General features: G+C 37.4%; 1 protein-coding gene across 5 annotated transcripts in view; it reads right to left on the bottom strand.

Moving 5' to 3' along the window:
• KCTD5 (potassium channel tetramerization domain containing 5) overlaps positions 1-18,220 on the bottom strand; it is a 37,158-nt gene that overhangs the window by 9,596 nt on the left and 9,342 nt on the right. For 2 of the 5 annotated variants that reach the window (XM_040593413.1, XM_040593415.1), the window contains exons 2-6: positions 17,166-17,274; positions 15,950-16,041; positions 14,716-14,811; positions 11,471-11,587; positions 5,074-5,199 (exon numbers count right to left, since the gene is read on the bottom strand). In XM_040593413.1, coding sequence (XP_040449347.1) covers positions 5,074-5,199; positions 11,471-11,587; positions 14,716-14,811; positions 15,950-16,041; positions 17,166-17,274 — 540 coding nt within the window. Of the gene's footprint in view, positions 1-2,275; positions 2,335-5,073; positions 5,200-11,470; positions 11,588-14,715; positions 14,812-15,949; positions 16,042-17,165; positions 17,275-18,220 lie in introns of all 5 variants that reach the window. The other 3 variants (XM_040593412.1, XM_040593416.1, XM_040593417.1) reach the window with 3 other exon arrangements.

The following is an 18,220-nucleotide window of genomic DNA, read 5'->3' as shown; positions in this document are numbered from 1 at the left end:
GGCTTACTGAGCAAAACTGTCAAAAGAAGACAGCTCAGCACTAACAGAGGTCAATAAAATTTGAAACAGTTATGTCAGGTCTTCTCACAAACTGTTAATAGCTAGGATTGAGGAGTATGTCTGGAGCAGAACCAGGCACAGACGAAGTTTTCATTTGAGAACGTGCTTTACTAGCTAAACAGGTGACTTCACTGATAATGCTCCTTTGTCTGTACACTTTAGAATACAGAATCACCAAATGGTTTGGGTTGGAAGGAACCTTTAAAGATCATCTAGTCCAACTCCTTCATCCATGGGCAGGGACATCTTTCACAAGGTGAAATGCTTGAAATGATGCTCAAAGCTCCCCCCACCCCAACCCAACCTTGAACACTTCCAGGGATGGGGCATCCACACCTTCCCTGGGCAACCTGTTCCTGTGCCTCACCACCCTCACAGTAAAGATATCTGTCATTATATCCAATCTGAATCTACCCTCTTTCAGTTTAAAAACATTGCCCTTTGTCTTGTCACTACAGGCCCTGGTAAAATGTCTTTCTCCATCTTTCTTATAAGCCCCTTTTAAGCATTGGAAGGCCGCAATAAGGTCTCCCTGGAGCCTTATCTTCTCCAGGCCAAACAATTCAAACTCTCTCAGCCTGTTTTCATTGCAGAGGTGCTCCAGTCCTCAGACCATTTTTGTGTCCCTCCTCTGGACCCACTTTAACATGTCTTTTTTGTACTGGGGACCCCAGAGCTGGACACAGTGCTGCAGGTGGGGGTCTCACCAGAGCAGAGTAGAGGGGAAGAATCACCTCCCTTGACCTGCTGGCCACGCTGCTGGTGATGCAGTCCCAGATAATTGGCTTTCTGGGCTACAAGTTTATGTTGCTGGCTCATATCCAGTTTTTTTACCCACCAATATCCTGAAGTCCTTCTCTGCAGTGCTGCTCTCAATCCATTCATCACATGGTCTGTACTGATACTGGGGACTGACCTGACCCTAGCGCAGATCTGACAAAAAGATTCTTTATTTTCATGTTTCTGTTGCATTTTTGCTCCAGGTGCACCACATCCGAAGTTGACAAACTCTAAACCATGTTGAATGAACTCTCATATCGTAGGGGCCCCGAGTGTGACTGCTTCTTAGGGAAGCAGAACAGAATAACTATTTCCTCCCACTCAAAATAAATCTGGTGCATATAGAATAGCGTTTTAAGGACTGTTTGTCTCTCAGGCAGCTTAAGAAGCTTGCATTCAATACCAGCACAGTGCCAGTTTATTTTTTTTAAAAAAGCTTCAGATCTGATCCATTCCTTACAGCCATTCCTGAAGACTTGGCAAAATACCTTATTCTACCTGAGCAGTAGTTTCTGTTAGCATCAGTTAAGAAAATAACATAGGTTCTTCTTCAGCCATGTGGAAGCAACACTTGAGAAAGAAGTGTAAGGTTGTTTTACAACTAAAAAGTTCAGGTGTATACATGAGAAGCTGGAGTTCCATCTCATGCAATGGTAAGTATCTTCAATTTATACAGGCTCAAATGACTACCCGCACACTGTATCACCGAACATTCAATGATAAGTTACCTTCTAGAAACTGGATAGTAGAATAAATATGAGCAGTGCCTGCAGACACATCGGAAAAAGGTTGAAACAGTTGTTCTTTGTGATGCAACTTTGTGTTCTCCCACTTGTGACTTCAATAAGATGTCATACTAGAGTGGAAAGGACCTGATCCCTCCTCAGAGAGAGTTGTTTCCTACGACAAATATAACTGTAGCACCAAGATCACAATATTTACTTATATTTGCCAAGTCTTGATTCAAAAGTTGTCAGTTCCAAAATTATCAGAAGACCATCTTTTGACTATGTTGCACTTCAGTCAAGTTCGCTAACTTTTTGCCAAATCAGACATTTACCAGAAATGTATACTGTAAGTTTGTATCAGATGACCCAACACGTAAAAAACCCCAACATTTGAACAGAAAAGCTGGTGCATGGAAAATAAAAATGAAAAGCAATTCTGACCCTGGAATCTACATGAAGAGCTCTCCTTCTCAGCAAAGAGATTGGTTCAAAGGAACCAATCACAATACAGCTTGTAACAGTAACACTAATTATTCTGTTGAAGAAATAATATCCAGAACAGGAAAACTACCTTTGCTAACCGTGCCACAACTATAACCACAAACACACACACCACCAGGGCTAGCCAAAGGGCACCACTACTGGGGGTAGGAATTGGATGGGGCAGAAAAGCATCTGGGTAAAATCCTAGGGCAGCTAGTGCTCACCATGACATTTACACTTAATCTGAGTCATTCATATCGTAATCCGTTTCTTCATCCTCACTCTGAGTGGCATGCAGCATGCAGCAAGTATAGAGAAAGGAAGGGAAAAGAAGAGATTGCAAGTGAGTCAGAGCTGCAACAAAGTACAGTCCATTTATACTTGAAGCATCTGGGAACGACATTTATTTACTTTTATCTGGGACTCCCTCTCTTTGTAAGAAACTATGACAGCAAGCAATTTCAATGAGGAACATTACAGATTTCATTAAAATTTCCTTTTGCAAATGTCCTAAAATCAGCAGATAGAAGTCAACAGTGCCATGCAACAAAACAATAGGGACCAGAAGTATAGAGAAAATTTAAATAAAACTGCAAAGCTGGTACTTTAAATCCATGTAACTCTTCACCATGGATGGGAAAGGATAGCACTTGAGAATCTAACTCTGGATGCAGATGTTATGAATAAGCTTTCGTCATTTGTCCCAAGAGTGACAGATCAATAAAGTGGTATAAAAGGGAAGAATGCTCATGTGAATACAGGTTATCTTTCAGTAGTGCCATGCTTACCAGTAAAAGCCACTGGAACCATTTAAGTCAATGTCCCCAATGCCGTTAACTTCTTTTGCTTAGCTGTATTAGAAGGTTATGTGGAAGTCAACTACTAACTTACTATGCACATTGTTTTCCAAAAAAAGAAAACACAAGAAAAAAAATCTCTAAGAAGGAATGAAGGTGAAGATTGATTAAATGGGCTATCAGAAAGTGTTTTTTCCTGTTCTGAAAGTCCAGTATTATAAATTAAAATTGAAGTGCTTGTCAATAAAAATTACATACTGGTAGATTTTTGTTTTCTTTAACCTAACTTGCTGTAAAAGTGATAGGAAGACTTTCTCATGGCTTCTAGAAGTCAGTGCCAGTACATGAATACATTCTGTATATATCACTGGATACCAGATTTTCAATCATATGAACTTCACAAAGACCAACTCTGACACTAATGAACAGATTGCAGACTAGAGGATCAACATTGGCTAAGAGGGAAATATTGAGACAAGAGTTCCCAAGGTCTATCCAGTCAAGATTCCTGAACACAGCTGTCAGAAACTTCTCAGCAAAAAGTTGGGGTTTTTTTTGTTTTTTTTTTTTTTTTTCCAGGCACAATATATGTAGAAAAAAAATTGATCTATTAGAAACACAATATATAAAAAATAATTCTTGAAGTATTGTCATTAATTACTAGCAACAGCTCAATTCTTCCAGGGCAGAAAGACTGACTGTTTATAACTGCAACCAAAAATAAAGTAATTATTATTCATCACCTGGTCAAATTATGCTGTGCTCTCTTCTCTGAAACAATGACAAAGAAGCACTTCAAAGATTCTGCTTCTCTCAGAGCGACTGAATCTACAGAGCTGTACTGCACAGTGAACTTCTGTATTTAGGATTTAATAGTTTCATTTGGTCCGTATTTTCTTTTACATTAAGGATGCAGTGTAACTCTGGCAACTTATGAAGTTGTACTTCATAAGTTGTACTGAAGATGTACTACCATTCCTTATAAAAATGTTTATTAGGTTCTAGAATTCCATGTTTTATTTCAGGTACATATCTCAGCCCTAAATTACTACCACACACTTCTTTAACTTGTCTACTGCTAAAGTTTTCTGAAGCACTCTGGCAAAAGCAGACCTTGACTAGGGTTTTGGAAAGAGTGAGTGTGGCTTTCCCAGGTTTACTGTTTACCCTTGACTACATTAATCCCTTACAGCTCTTTGGAAGTTTTATCTCAACCATTAGCATAAATTAATCATTTCAATAAGAATCCAAAAGAAAGTTTGGAGCGTTTTTATAGCGCAATTTACAAAAATGTCTCCATATGTGTAGCTGGATAACCAAGTGACAAGGCACAGAAAGCAGTGAAGTTTTACCTATTTGAGGCCTCAGTGCCAAGACCCAGATCAATTCTTAGCACTATTAAAAAAATTTCATTGAAGGAGATTCTTGAAAATGGAATCTTTGATGTTTTACCAATTGTTTTCCATCTACATATACTAAATCAAAAGCTTTTAAGCCAACTACAGAAGTATCCAGTCATCTGTAGTCACCTCCTCATACAAAGTAGATACAATGATAAAAACTGTTCAATATGCACTGAAGAGTACACTTAAGTACATAAGCAGTCTGCCTTACTACTATTCAGTTGTGTATTTACATTTTCCCTTGTACAAACTCTGAAAGACAACCGAGTAAAATGCTAAGATATTGTGCCCATTACAATCTTTTTATAAAGCCAGTTACGGAAAAGTAGAGAACTAGGTAGAAACCTGAAAATATTAACCTAACAAATACCTTCATTTTATAACATATTACATGGGTATGTTTTTCAGAGACAGCATATTACAACCTCCATTCCTGACGGTAAGACTTCTTCAGCTGAACTCAAGCAAGAAAAACAGGTTTTGACTGAACAGTGGCAGAATAAGGAACCATTCAAATGCATTAGAAACAAAACCTAGATTCTCAGCTGTAACACCAAACATTTGCCAATACTCAAAAAAACAGGACAGGTATCAGGAACAGTACAGAGTATTGCATGTAAAGAACCCATTTGGTATAAGAAATGCAAGGTGGCTGTACCATTTACAGTCTCTCATACAATGGACAGGGAACCATTATTAATCATAAGTGAAAGGGAAAAAAGGCAATTAAATAATGGTCCAGAACAAAGGTAGGCCTAGCACAACTTAGTGAAGCCCACCCAATTTGACACCATTTCTTCAGTCCAACGTTTAGTAAATTACCTTTGCTTTTTCACTGGGTTCACTGGTTGTGCCATAGGGAGTGTTATGCAATTCCTTTGAGACAACACACAGAAACTCAGCCTGATCTTCATTGCCATAGTTATAGGATGAACCAATACTGACCAGCTGAAAGATGGGGGGAGAAAAAAAAAAAAAAAGTCAATTGCATTTCCACATTAAAAAAAATCCATAAATACTTGTCATTAGTACAAACACTCCTCAACCTTCAGACTGTTGGTTGTGCCTGAAGCATGATTCTCCACTTCAATGCAAACACATTTTGATGTTGACAAATACACTGACACTCTGATGATGAGATAAACATAGTTTTTCTTTTTAAACATTTACATAATTAATGATTTACGGTTATGATTATACCGTGAAAGAAAAGGCTACAGAGGCAGGCCAGTAGAGAAGTAGCCTGTTCCCTGTTTCTGTTATTTACTGGAAACCTTCCCATCCTCCAAAGTTAATTTTTAAAAAGTTTGTATGTGGTATCTTAAATGTGGTGTGATTTAACATGTAAATGGATGCATGCAGGAAACACTTTAGCCTGAAGGGATACCCACCACCTTACCTAGAGTAATGGTACTTCTATTAAAGCACAGTTTGAGTAGACAAAGACAAAATTTTCATTTGGTTGGAAAAGAGCAAGACACAGCATGGTGGGACACCAAGCTTAACATCTGAAGTTCATACCTACTGCTACAGGGAAGTTAAGGAAGCACTACAAGCAGAAGCCATGTATAATGAGACATGATGTATTTACAAGCTTCTACAAGTCTCAGTATTGAATCATAAATGACAATTTACTGAGAAAGAAGGATACACTCAACATCAGTATGATTATCAGTACATTTATCAAATGGCAGAAATTTCATGTAACTTGTCTTACCTTACACACTTACTAATGCTAGAAGCTTTACATAGCCTGTCTTTCCAAGTCTGAATCAATTCAGATGTAGCTGGTTCACATATTTTAAAGGTTTACTTCAAAAGTCTGACAAGATAATGTATGGGGCTATTACTATTGACACAGATCAAAGCCCTAAAAATCAACCTATTGCACAGGTACATTCTATCTACATGTTATTACCAAAACTATAGTAAATCTACCTACCAAGTCACCACACGTTATCAGGCTGTCCTATTCCCCAATCTCTCTTACTTATATCATTAAAATATTCTGGTAATGGCCCCATAGAAATGGATTCACTTGTTTTTTAGGGCAACAGCATTTGCAACACCATAGTTACCTGTCTAAACCCAAACTCTGTACTGTCATTAGTCTAGCAGAGCACCAAACAGAGTAAAAGCCTTTTTAAAGCAGGGAAGATGCAGCCAAGATGAAATCTTGGTTCAGAACCCGTACTTCAGTGATAAGATTATTCCCCCAACAAAAGTGGAAATACACCAAAGTTAAACACAGCTTCCATATAGCACTGCTGGGAGAAAGTAAAGCCTCATAGTACTTTTAAGGAGAGAGGAGAGATGTGCAGATGTTCCAGCACTGTGGTAAGACAGCCAAGCAAGCACCTCCACAGACAAAGAGCAGCAGGCAGTATGTCTGCACAATGAACCAACCTGATGCCAGGCCTAGGCAATGTCAAAGTTTTTGGACCCTGATGGTATTACAGCATACAAGGCTCAGCGTCCAATGAACAGTACTGGCAATCAGAATTCAGTGCTCTCAACCTGCCTACTTTAACTACACTGTCTGGGTGTGATCACCAGAAGCATTTCCCTCCCTCCTCCACTCCTAACATCACTCTAATTTCGCAAAATGCATACATAGTCAGTAACGAACACAGGCAGATCAAAAATGAATGCGATAAAGATGTTTTTTCCACCAAAACCATGTAATGAAGATACAAACTCCCAGGTTTTTTAGAAGCACCAATACATCCTCACTGGAATACAAAGACACCGTTTATCTTGAGACATTAAGTCTATTAATCTTTCACAAGGGATACTCTGTAGTCTGCACCATAGCATGTTTGTATAACATAGAATCATAAACCCCAAAAAGTAACTAGTTGCTTAGTTGCACAAAATGGGCTAAGAAAGTCCACTGAAAAGCTGGAAAATCAACCCAGACTTACTTCATATAGAGAGATTTGTTGATTCTCTTCCCTATCAGCAAAAAACATCATGCACAAATTTTCAGAAGAAAAGCAGTTAAGCTGCCTCTAAGTCTGCTGAAGTGGTGTAAAGTTTATCCTATATATTATATAGCAATTACAAACCATATAATTCAAATACAGTAACTGCTTCAATTACTGAGATAAAATGTATGACTACTTTAAACAGTAATTTTAACCTACTTAAAGGCTAGAAAACATTCAAAAAGCTGGATACATGTTTAAATAAGGCCACACAATCTACCTTCTCTGAAGAGAAGTTTGAAGAATAATTTTGATTTAGTATACAGCCAACTTTTCTTCTTGCAAAATGGCAAGAATCTGATATCAGATAAGCTATGATAACAACTACCAGAAGGAAATAGAATTCTTTACTCATTGACAGTCAAAATAAATAAATTACCTCTCTGAAAGTTGATATGCTGCCAGACCCAAACCATCAATCCTAGACCAAGAAGGTTGATAGGTCCTCGGCTGATAGCTGCTCACATCCCTCACTAATGCTTCATAATCTAAAAAAGCTGACCTTTTGCACCTATGTCTTTCTAAGAGATGTGGCAGACCAATTACTTATTAGCCAGTTGGATAGCACTATCAATTTAGCTGACTGCAAAACATCTGGATGACTTTTTGACATTACTACTCAGCTGGTGCATTTCAAGATAGTCACTCTTGCAACATTAAACACAAGTTTTTTGAAACTCCAACATGTGATAACTCTTGTAAGCAGTTCCACATACGTGCAACTAAGAATGTATTATTGGCATAGTATCAATAGCATGCTAGAAACTTCATTGTAGCTTTTTGCGAAGAATCAGCAGTAATAAGGGTGATGGCAGAAAAAGAAACCATGGAAAATTATTGCAGATTAGAACTGAACTGTTGTGTCTGAAAGTCTGATCAGAAATAAAGTAATATTTTAGCACTTGTATTCCAAAAGTCACCCCACTGTTCCCAGTATTGGTGGCAACACTTTAAGAAGGATGCTGATAAACTGGAAGGAATTGCTAAACTCCCTGACCCCATGTCTGTCTGTCCCTGCCATGCCTCCCCATCCCCCCAAAAAAAGAACCTACAACAAATCAGAGTAATCTGAGGTCTGCAAAACATTCGTTACAATGCACAGGAAAAGGATATCAGATTATCCAGCCTACTGTTTCTCAGACTTCTGGAAAGGACAAACTCTTTTTGGCTCATGGGGCTTAACCAGTAGAGAGTTTTAGTGACCAAGAACTTAAGGAGGAAAAAAAGAACATTTGGAAACTCTGAATTTTGTAGATTTTTCTGATTCTATATAAATTTGTATACATGTGTGTATGTATTTCTCCTCATGTTTTTTTTCCTTCCATGACCTGTTTCATTACACTCCTTATTAAAGCAGTGTGATCCTGCTTGAGCGTCCAGGAGCACCAACAGTGTCATAACCAAGCACAGGAAAATGCCAATGTTACTTATCACAGAAAATGTATTAGATCATGATCCATTCACTGCACTGAGTAAGGGTGCTGACACTAGTAGGCTGTCAGCTGTAACTAAAAAAAGACAGGAATGGAAAGAAGTATTATTATTATCATCATTAATTAATACTAATATTAATTATTATTATAATAATTATCATCATAATTAGATCAACAGAAATATATTTATTTGCATTATATTACTTTATGTGCCAGTACAGGTCAGGATTTTCCTGAAAAGACTAAGAAGTAACAGGGAAGTTCCTGTCTCATAAAGATTGAACTTCTAAGTAAGATAAAAGCTGACAATCAGATAGAGCAAAGTTAAAAACCACAAACAGTCTGGCATACATAAAGCGGATGGTGACTACCTGATGCCTAGCTATGGTTAGGCTTTTTTTTCAAAGAGGAAAGATTTAAGAATGATTTCAGGGACAATAATGAGGTAACTTTCTGAGAAACTTTTCCTAAGTCTGCAGCTCTGTGACAGTATAACTTTCCACTTCAAAAATTTCAAAATAGACTATTTAAGAAAAACAGATGATAAAAGTAGTATAGCTGAGAGAACAGGTCAAATGATTCCTGCATCAAGTTACTCAATGGCAGCAAAATATATGAATCGCTTCCTGTCTTGAATCAATGACTGTACACCTAAAAATATCCCTACGAATAGGCAAAATGGTTGGTGCATCACTTCTAGGAATGTTGGTTTTGAAGTGAACAATTTTCATGCCTAACTGAATTGAGAGAGATCTCAAAATTGGCCGCTATTTCCATAACCTGCCTATGCAGATTTGCTATACTAGTTTAACAATATTGATTCAGAATCTATACAGTACATTTACAGGACAAATTAGCAATAGTATTACCATCACAGATAACCACTCCAACTTGCACAAACAGCATCCCTGTCTTTCTTGGCTTCTCACCGAAGTTACTCATATTAACTAACTCTTCTACTTCATGACTACCAACTTCCTTCTCTTTGTGTGATGGTCTGATTCTCAAAATCAAGTAAAGTTCATAACAATTATTCTCAAATTCTATTCAAATAGTCTTATATTTGAATATTAGTTCTTTTTCAGACATGGTGAATTCCTTGTACACTAGAAAGTTTGTCTTTTTCTTGGTTTTAGATAGAAAAAAAGAAAGTCCTCTCCTCATTTTTTTTACAGAAACAGGTTATATGCATGTAAGAATGACTCTATATGGCTTTTAGAGTTCATTCTGCTGCCTTCTCAAAGGATTTGCAAAAGGCTATAGAGATACATACACATCAGTTGTTAAGCTGAGCACTGAAGAGTGAAACCAGGGTCACAAGCATATTTAGCATATTTATTTCAGGTCTCTTAATGCAATTGTCAGACAACAAATTGAGGAGGAAGGAAAGTAATTCCCTTCCAGTTGTTTTTTTTTGTGTTTTTTTTTTGTTTGTGTTTTTTTTTTTTAATTTTATACCCGCCTTTCCTCATCTCCCATTTAATTATGCTGAATTTTACTTTCAACTACCTAGGACATCAGCGCATGAATAACATCATGCTGCCTGCACCCCACACATCCTTAACAACAGGTCACATTTCCTACTCAGCTCCAGAAAGTCTGCAAACCCAGTGCATTAATTCCACATTTTGAATGTTACCTCTACAACTTTAAGAAACAGTTACATTGTTGGTACATTGAAAGCAGATTCTGGAATACAACTAGGGAACATTCCAGGTTTAAAATCTGGAATTGCATGGCTAAGTGCTCATGTGAACTCATAGGCAAGATTCGGCTCATATCAAGCCACTTTACTGTCATGTTACCTTCATGACGTTATACAGATCTTTCAGACTGAGTGAGCATACATATAGCAAGGAAAAGAACAAGTACTCAGAGTATTTTACTAATGAAAAATACCACAGAACACCAGGTTCCCAAATCAATTCATATATGACACTTCAAAACAGAGCACAGCTACTTAAAGAACTGGAAACTGCCTCCAATGTTACTTGTTAGCAAAAAATCCCTCCCAGACTCTTGAACACTGGGAAGTAACACAGCAATTTAAAAAGCCGTGACCTGAGGGTGAGGGGAAGGATGAGACAACCCAAAAAGCCAGTAAGTGAAGCTATGATCCTTCATTTGGGTTTTGAGAAAATTTCCCAAGGGGGAAAAACCCAAAACAACAAAAAATAAAGCCAACCCCCCCCCAGGACTTTCTTCCCACTTGAGACAAGATTTAAAACTGCTGGTTTTGTTCTCCCCTCATTCTTCCACATTTTATTTCTGAAAAATTCTGTTATTTGACGTTCCAGTTTAAAAATATTTCATCTGCCTAAAAGAGCGGTTAACTTCTGAGTTAGCAGAAATAAAGGGTTTGAACTCAGAACAAAACTGGCTATTAGGTGGATGAAATACACTCGAACTGGGGCAATGATTAACAAAGAAATGTCCCTTTCTGAACCCAGTGAACTCGAAGCTTTGTTCACAGGACTCCTAATGTTTGGATCAAAGGCTGCTAACTTTGGAGGAAGATTTAAGGAAAAGTCACCTATTGAGAAAGTAAGAACTTTTCTTAAGGAAAACCCTTAACTAAGTAACTGGGGGTGGGTGGGTTTGTTGATTGCTGTTTTATTATTTTTACAATATAAACATTCATAATGTATAATGAAATACTGTGAATAAAAGCTAGTCACAAATACACACAAATTACTATGTGCTGTACATCCAGGAATAAAGTGGAATGATTTGAAAGCAGCAGAAACGCAAGGAGGCCAAGCATATCAGTGTGAGGGCAAAAAGAAAGGTGTGACACACCTCACTGCAGCATTTCTGGAAGCATCTCTCTTCCCCTTTCACTTCCCGTGACACTATGAGCAGATACTCTGACTGCTGGGCCCGGCCACAGCTGTACTGGGAACCTATACTGACAAGCTGAAATAACCAATCAAAGCAAAACACAAAAAGAAACCTTTGTAAAGCTGAAGCACATACTGTTGTCCAAATCATACAAATAACAGATGAGCTGAAACGTTCAGGTAACATTTACTTGCCACTAGAACAGGTTGCTATCAAGGTACAACTTTAATTTCAACATACTTCAAATTTATGGAGGCAGTTGCAAAGCCCTTTGCAATTTCAAGGGAAGTTAAGAATTACTGGTAAGTCAGAAAACTCCCCACATCACTGTGGTGTAGCCAACTACTCTGTAAAACATAAACAGTTTGGTGCATTATGAAAGTGAGCATTATTTTCCTGTCATAGTTGCCATGTTGCAGAAGGTAACGTGGATATAAGACTGGAAGGTGTTATATAAAGCTGATATATATATCAAGGCTGGGTATGAAAGAGCTTAGTCTTGTTCCAGATATTGATAAAATACAGCTCAGGAAACATATGAAGTCAACTGGAGGAAAAAAGTTTGGTGCTCTAAGTTGGTTTTAGAAGATGCAATTTACAGAAAATCCAAGAAAATACCTGGAGTGGGAAAAGCTGTCTGTCTTGTTCCCATAAAAATCAGTACCAAGAACTCTGTTCACACTTGCCAAATTTCTAATAACTCAGAAGTTCAGAACCACAGCTGAATTTCTCAACTTCTTATTACAAAAATTATTTTAACTTAATAATGCATGGTAATTCCTAGCTCATTTAAATTAAAGCATAGCCTGTTAGTGCACTTGAGAAAGATCAGAACTTTAAATTAAGTGTGAACAACCAGAAAAAAATTGCCTATTTGAGTAAACTGGAGATTACTATTGATGAGAAGGCTCATGAAGAATGAATTATTACTTTTTTTATCCTGTTGTTGTTATGTGAATCATTTTGAAGGCAGCAGCTAAATACCATCCTTCTATACAGTAAATGTATTTAAGACAGCACTATGGTGCAACACTCAGGTTACACTCAGCATTAAAATTTACATGACTGGCATCTAAAGCCTTTGTATGAAGCAACTTTGTAAAGCCCAAAGTTTCTCTTTGTGCACTATTGCCAAAACATTGTTTTTTCTGATTGCCTGAAGAGGTAACAATTGAAGTAAAAGATCATCTACAAAATAACCCACTGAAATCACAAAAGTGGGGCAGCACAACTATTGCCAGTAATTTTTGAACTTGGACTGATACATGACTGCAGTATCCTAGCAGCACTTTCACTCCTACTCTTTGTAAAAGTGCATCATTACATCCACCTAAGTGCACCAGAAGATTAACATCTTCCAGTCCTATTTAATCACCACATCCAATTGTATTTTACAAGAAAATTTTGAAATGTTAAGGGGAAAGACATATTTCTGACCAAAACCAACACTAAAAGATACTATATGTGGCACAGAGCACAAGGACTCTCAACCCATAGTAATATTACGCCTCTGAAAAAGCTGATGATTTCTACCTCACCAATGATAATATGTATGAAGTGTGGTAGGTGCCACCCCAAAGTCTGCTTCTGAAGGAAGCATGCTGCTGAGCAACACAGGTTTAGAAAAGATAAAAAGTTACCAAAATGCTACAGTGTTCTCAGATCCTAACAATAAAACTGTTTAGATTATACAGAATATTCTAATCATGTTTCACATGAATGGTGTCTGCTAAAAGCAGGTCTGCAATACAACCAAAAGAGAGGATGGACTAGTCTGAGGTAACGAGAAGCTGAGTATTATGAGACCATACAGCTGTTGTGTTTATGTACCTCAAACTGGGCGTCCAAGAGAAAGCAACATGGGGGACGGAAGATGTAAAAAGAAAGTTGATGAAACAAGGACATAATGTTCAAGAAAACCACTTGAAATTTTCCAGTTCTAAAAGATTCTAAATTCTAAAAGAGATTGTAATAGTTTTTTCAGCAGTTGCACTGTCACAGCAGTACTGCTCCCAAATACAATATCCCCAAGGAATACAAGGCTTTAGGACAGGTAAAAGCCATAGTATCATTTAATCTGTTAAAAAGTAAAGAATCTGTATTTGTAATGAAAGCGAGTTTCTCATGACAATGAAGAGCGTAAAAAAAATTTTTGTCAATGTACTGGTCAAGAAATAGCCATGTGTATTACATGACAGCTTTTCCTAGGGACTTACATTCAGCTTCTGGCATACTAAACAGACCTGCTAACACCTGAGCCAGAGGACTGAAGCGTAAGGAGCTTTTTCTGTGCTGGTTTAGTTTATTTGATCATGGCCATCTCCATGACACCAGCAGCTTACAAATTTCATCAAATATAAACAGAACATTCTCTTTTACCTTTGTGTGCCATACTTTTTTAAAACGTTGTTTTGTTGTGTTATTAGAGCGAGACTGCACATGACAAGAGCTTTGTGCTTACTCCAGCCTCTCCTACAGCTGGCACCAGATGCTGCAAAAAGTGCTGGTAGCTGAGCACTTGTGTCTCGCTCAAGAGTTAACAGATTCCTTGCTCCAATGCAGTTTAAATATTCTGGTAGGTTAGAAATGTGAAGGATGAAGCGGCCACTTAGTTTCTTACCTACAGAGATTAGCAAAGGTAACAGAGATCTTGCAATTTTACAATACATTCTTGAATGTACACACAAACTGACTTTTATGCAGGGCAAAGAATGAAAACATTCACGTAGCTCACACCTATCCAGCTTCACATTCATGCTGGTTACATTCACCCTCCTACGTGTATCCGTCCTTTATCTGAAGAACCCTTGTTTGGGCCTGACAAACATTCATCTCCCAAGCTAATCTCTTTTACCCAGAGCTCTTTATATCTGACCTACCATTTGTATAAACTTGTAGTAGTTAATTTTAATTTATTCACCTTTCAAATGCTCGTGTGTAACCACTGAAGAATTAAGCTTCAAACATGATGTAGATGTTTTTATAGAAAGTTAGCACAATGTACGTCCTGGAAAGCTACAATTTTGTTGTTCTCTGACAATAATACAAATATAAAATTTTCACTTAACTATGTATCTTTATCTATCCAATTTCTGAAAATTACTGGACTTAAAAAAGATGCATAGAATTGACTTTATGTGACTCTTTCACATAATGGAATTTTTAGAAGACTTTGTAACTATATCCTGTATGGTTTTTTTTACCTGTTCAAATTTCCAGCCATCGGACATTGTGGAAACCATTTGAGTGAGTTCCTCTTCCTGGCACTGCAGCACCCTGTACACGTGTTTGACTGGCACCTTCAAGAAGAAACATAAGATGCTCAATACAACATGGACTTCACTGTGTTTGTGACTTGTCTAAAGTTGCCCTTCCTCTTTAGAAACAGTAAACAACAACACCTTGAACACTCCGCCTTTCAAAAGAAATCTCATCTGTTCAGAATCACCTTGCAGAAGACTCAATGCTTAACAAATGTTTCAGGGACTAAAAGTGCTACTTAACAGTTACAACAAAATATTCTCAAGACTTACCTATCATTCCATGTGGTAGCAAACCACATCATTCAAAATCAAGGCTGAGGTTCTGCAGAGGCTAACTTTATGGAATGTCTGACCATATTCAAAAGTCTTTTATTTCCCTATCAAAGTTTCCAATGCAGAGCAACAAATAAGTAGGACCATTTCAGCTGAAACCCTTTAGAAAATGCTATGAGAGCAACTCTGCTATCCCACAACCCGACTTCAAGAGAAATCTGCAACATGATTTTGTAATGACTCCATGAGCGCTCAGTTATCAGGGAAGGCCAGAGTGGCAGAGCTAAAGAACAAACTTGAATACTTTCTTTACTTAACAATTCCCCTATCATATTCACTTCCATATAGAAATAATCATGAGCTGCTACGAGAAGAGGCAGATTCTTCTTAGCTACATAGCACTACAAATAAAGAAACTAACTTTGCTACAAAAGCGTATCACAGGAGCTGAACAGCATCAGTACACATGCTGTATAAACACACTGTATAAACATACAGTATAAGTAACAGTTGTACTGTAGGTAGGCAATCTCATCATATTCAGAGTATTTAAACATGAGAAAAATATATTCTGCAAAAGCTGTTTTCTAAAATAACTATTTCCAGAAATTATATTATGACAAATTCTGCTACTACCAGACATTTTTGATCAATTCTTTAGAATGTTTTCTGTTTTTGAGCAAGAACTAGAACCATACGTCTGTGTCCTTTGTAAGCAGACTAGCAGGTACTGGCGATTTAGAATATTAGTCTTTGCATCCTAATAGTTCCAGCTCAGCCAGTGATGGAAGCCATGCAGTACCTTACTGGGGAAAGGAGCAGTTAAGGTAAAAAAAAATGGAACCCACCCTCTACTTGCCATAGAACAAATAATCAAAACCACACTAGAAAACAGCCTCACCTGTGAGATCTTGCTGTCTCTTTCTCTTATTTTGTCCTTTACCAATTTTATTAGTGATGTGATATTGTAGAATTCAGCCTCTTCCAGTACACCTAGTATGAGAACATTTTTTGGAAAGACAGTGTAACCAAAGATTCCAGGCCAAAACCCCAACCAATTCCTAAGATTATCTTCTCTATGGCTATAGAAAATGATTTCTCTTGCCCTAGTAAAAGTTTGTTTACCAGCCTAACAATTCTGGCTTTGTTCAGGCACATGTAGTTCAAAGTTTAGCTCATTCTGACAAACTGTCCTAAAAAAACCCCGAAGAAAACTGATGCCATTTCACATACAGAATGAGAGGCTGGACACAAAAAAAAGGAGCACAAATGCCATTCCATAGCAGACCGATTGATCGCCACAGCTCAGCCCCTGCCTCAGGCTGGAATACGAAACAGAAATTAAAACAATCCCACTGGAAAGCTCTGCAGCTCCAAGCGTGCAGAAAATTTTTCTTCCTGTCGTTTGAGATATCAGACCCTGAAACAAAAGCTTAAAGATATATACTGCAGACTGCTCCCACTCACACGTTCAAGCCTTACCTGTTCTCCACACATACTATGTGTTTAACAATGCACATGGAAATTATGTTTCACATTATTTCCTGCTAGTATTGTTAGACTGTGTTTCTCTTTGTCCAATTTTTTCAATACTTTATTAATACAGTTTTAGTACTACATGGTTTAAAACAGTCATCCTCCATTAGTGTAAAGTAGATCATCAGTTTGGGACAGGGAGGGAGAAGCTGGGGTCAGAATTTACTCTTCAAAAGCATATTCCACACATCTGAACAACCCAGAACTGCACTCTTACTTCGCTTTACGTTTTCTAAATCTTGTTTTGCAGCCAGTATTCTTTTGCTTGAATCCAAATATTTCACACAGTCATGCAGAAAAGATACAAGATTATACAATAATAGGCATCTCTCCTCATATTTGAATATTTATGCTCTCTTTCTAACTGGGGATGGGGGTTGTGAAGTCAGGAATCATACTCAAAACACTCAAATTACAGCATATACTATAACTGCATGATACTCACCAGCTTCACTTGAAACAGATCGAAATGCTACACTGATTAAAATTTACCATTTACTTGTAAGTTAATTTTGGTGACTCAAAAGCAATGAAAATAATAACCAAGTGACAAGAAAGCAGGAGATTTAGTAACATCTTACCTTCCTCAGCCAGGTCCTTGTTAATAACCAGCTTCCCATGTCTGAGATAGTTCAGCACTGGCCCAAAGTAGGTTGGGTCTCTGTCTATTAAATAGGCACCCGTTTCATCCTAGATTAGAGAAAAAAAAACACCAACCAAACAAAAACAAACCAAACAAAACCCAAAACACACAAAAAAAACCCCCAAGCAAACAAACAAACAAAGCCAAAAACCCCACAATGATTTGAACATCCAAGCAGGAATTCAAGCTAATATTCAGCTTTGCATCTGAATAGCAATTAGGTATTCAGACACCGTCACATTCCTTAAAGCCAAATTTATTAAACACATTATAAGGAATTTAACAACAAAGTTGTAATTGTATCAGACTGATCACTTGATTCAATCATGTACTACACAACTTCTCTTACCTGATCAATTCCCCCCAAGCCCTCATAAAAAGATTAATAACATTGTTAGCATGAAAGATCTAAGTAGTAAGTGAGAACACCGAAAATTAAAGTTAAAAGTAACACTTAAAAACAGGAAACTACCGTTTTGTTTGGAAACCTGAAGAATCAGAACAAAGGCTGTATTCCAGTGAGGTTCAAATACCAGCTTTTCTTTCTTCTTCTTTTTTTTTTTTTTTTTAATTTCATAGAATCACAGAATATCTCAAGTTGGAAGGGACCCATAAGGATCATCAAGTCCAACTCCATTAAAGGCAAACAAACCTATCTTCTCTTAGCTCAACAGGTTGTTCTAAAAACATTTGGTTTTGTCTTAGCTCAGATGTACAAATACTCACAGGCTACTGAGAATGGCTGTGTACCAAGCAAGGGTTGTATGTGCATCTTCTAAAAAACCCAAAAGTATACTGAAGATGCAGTTCCTACCTACCTCACGCAGACAAAGAGAGATAGATCAAACTAACTGATGCTCAGTTTACTGAACACTGCACAGCATTTTGTGGAACACAAAATACAGTTCAGGAAATTCACCTGCATAGATGATATTCTTGACAAAGAGGTAAAGAAGCAAAATTGATTATTTCCTACATAATTTAGAGTCTGTG

Source organism: Falco naumanni, chromosome 4 (genome assembly GCF_017639655.2).
Source record: "Falco naumanni isolate bFalNau1 chromosome 4, bFalNau1.pat, whole genome shotgun sequence".
NCBI lineage: Eukaryota > Metazoa > Chordata > Aves > Falconiformes > Falconidae > Falco > Falco naumanni.
This window is presented reverse-complemented; position numbering and strand designations above follow the sequence as displayed.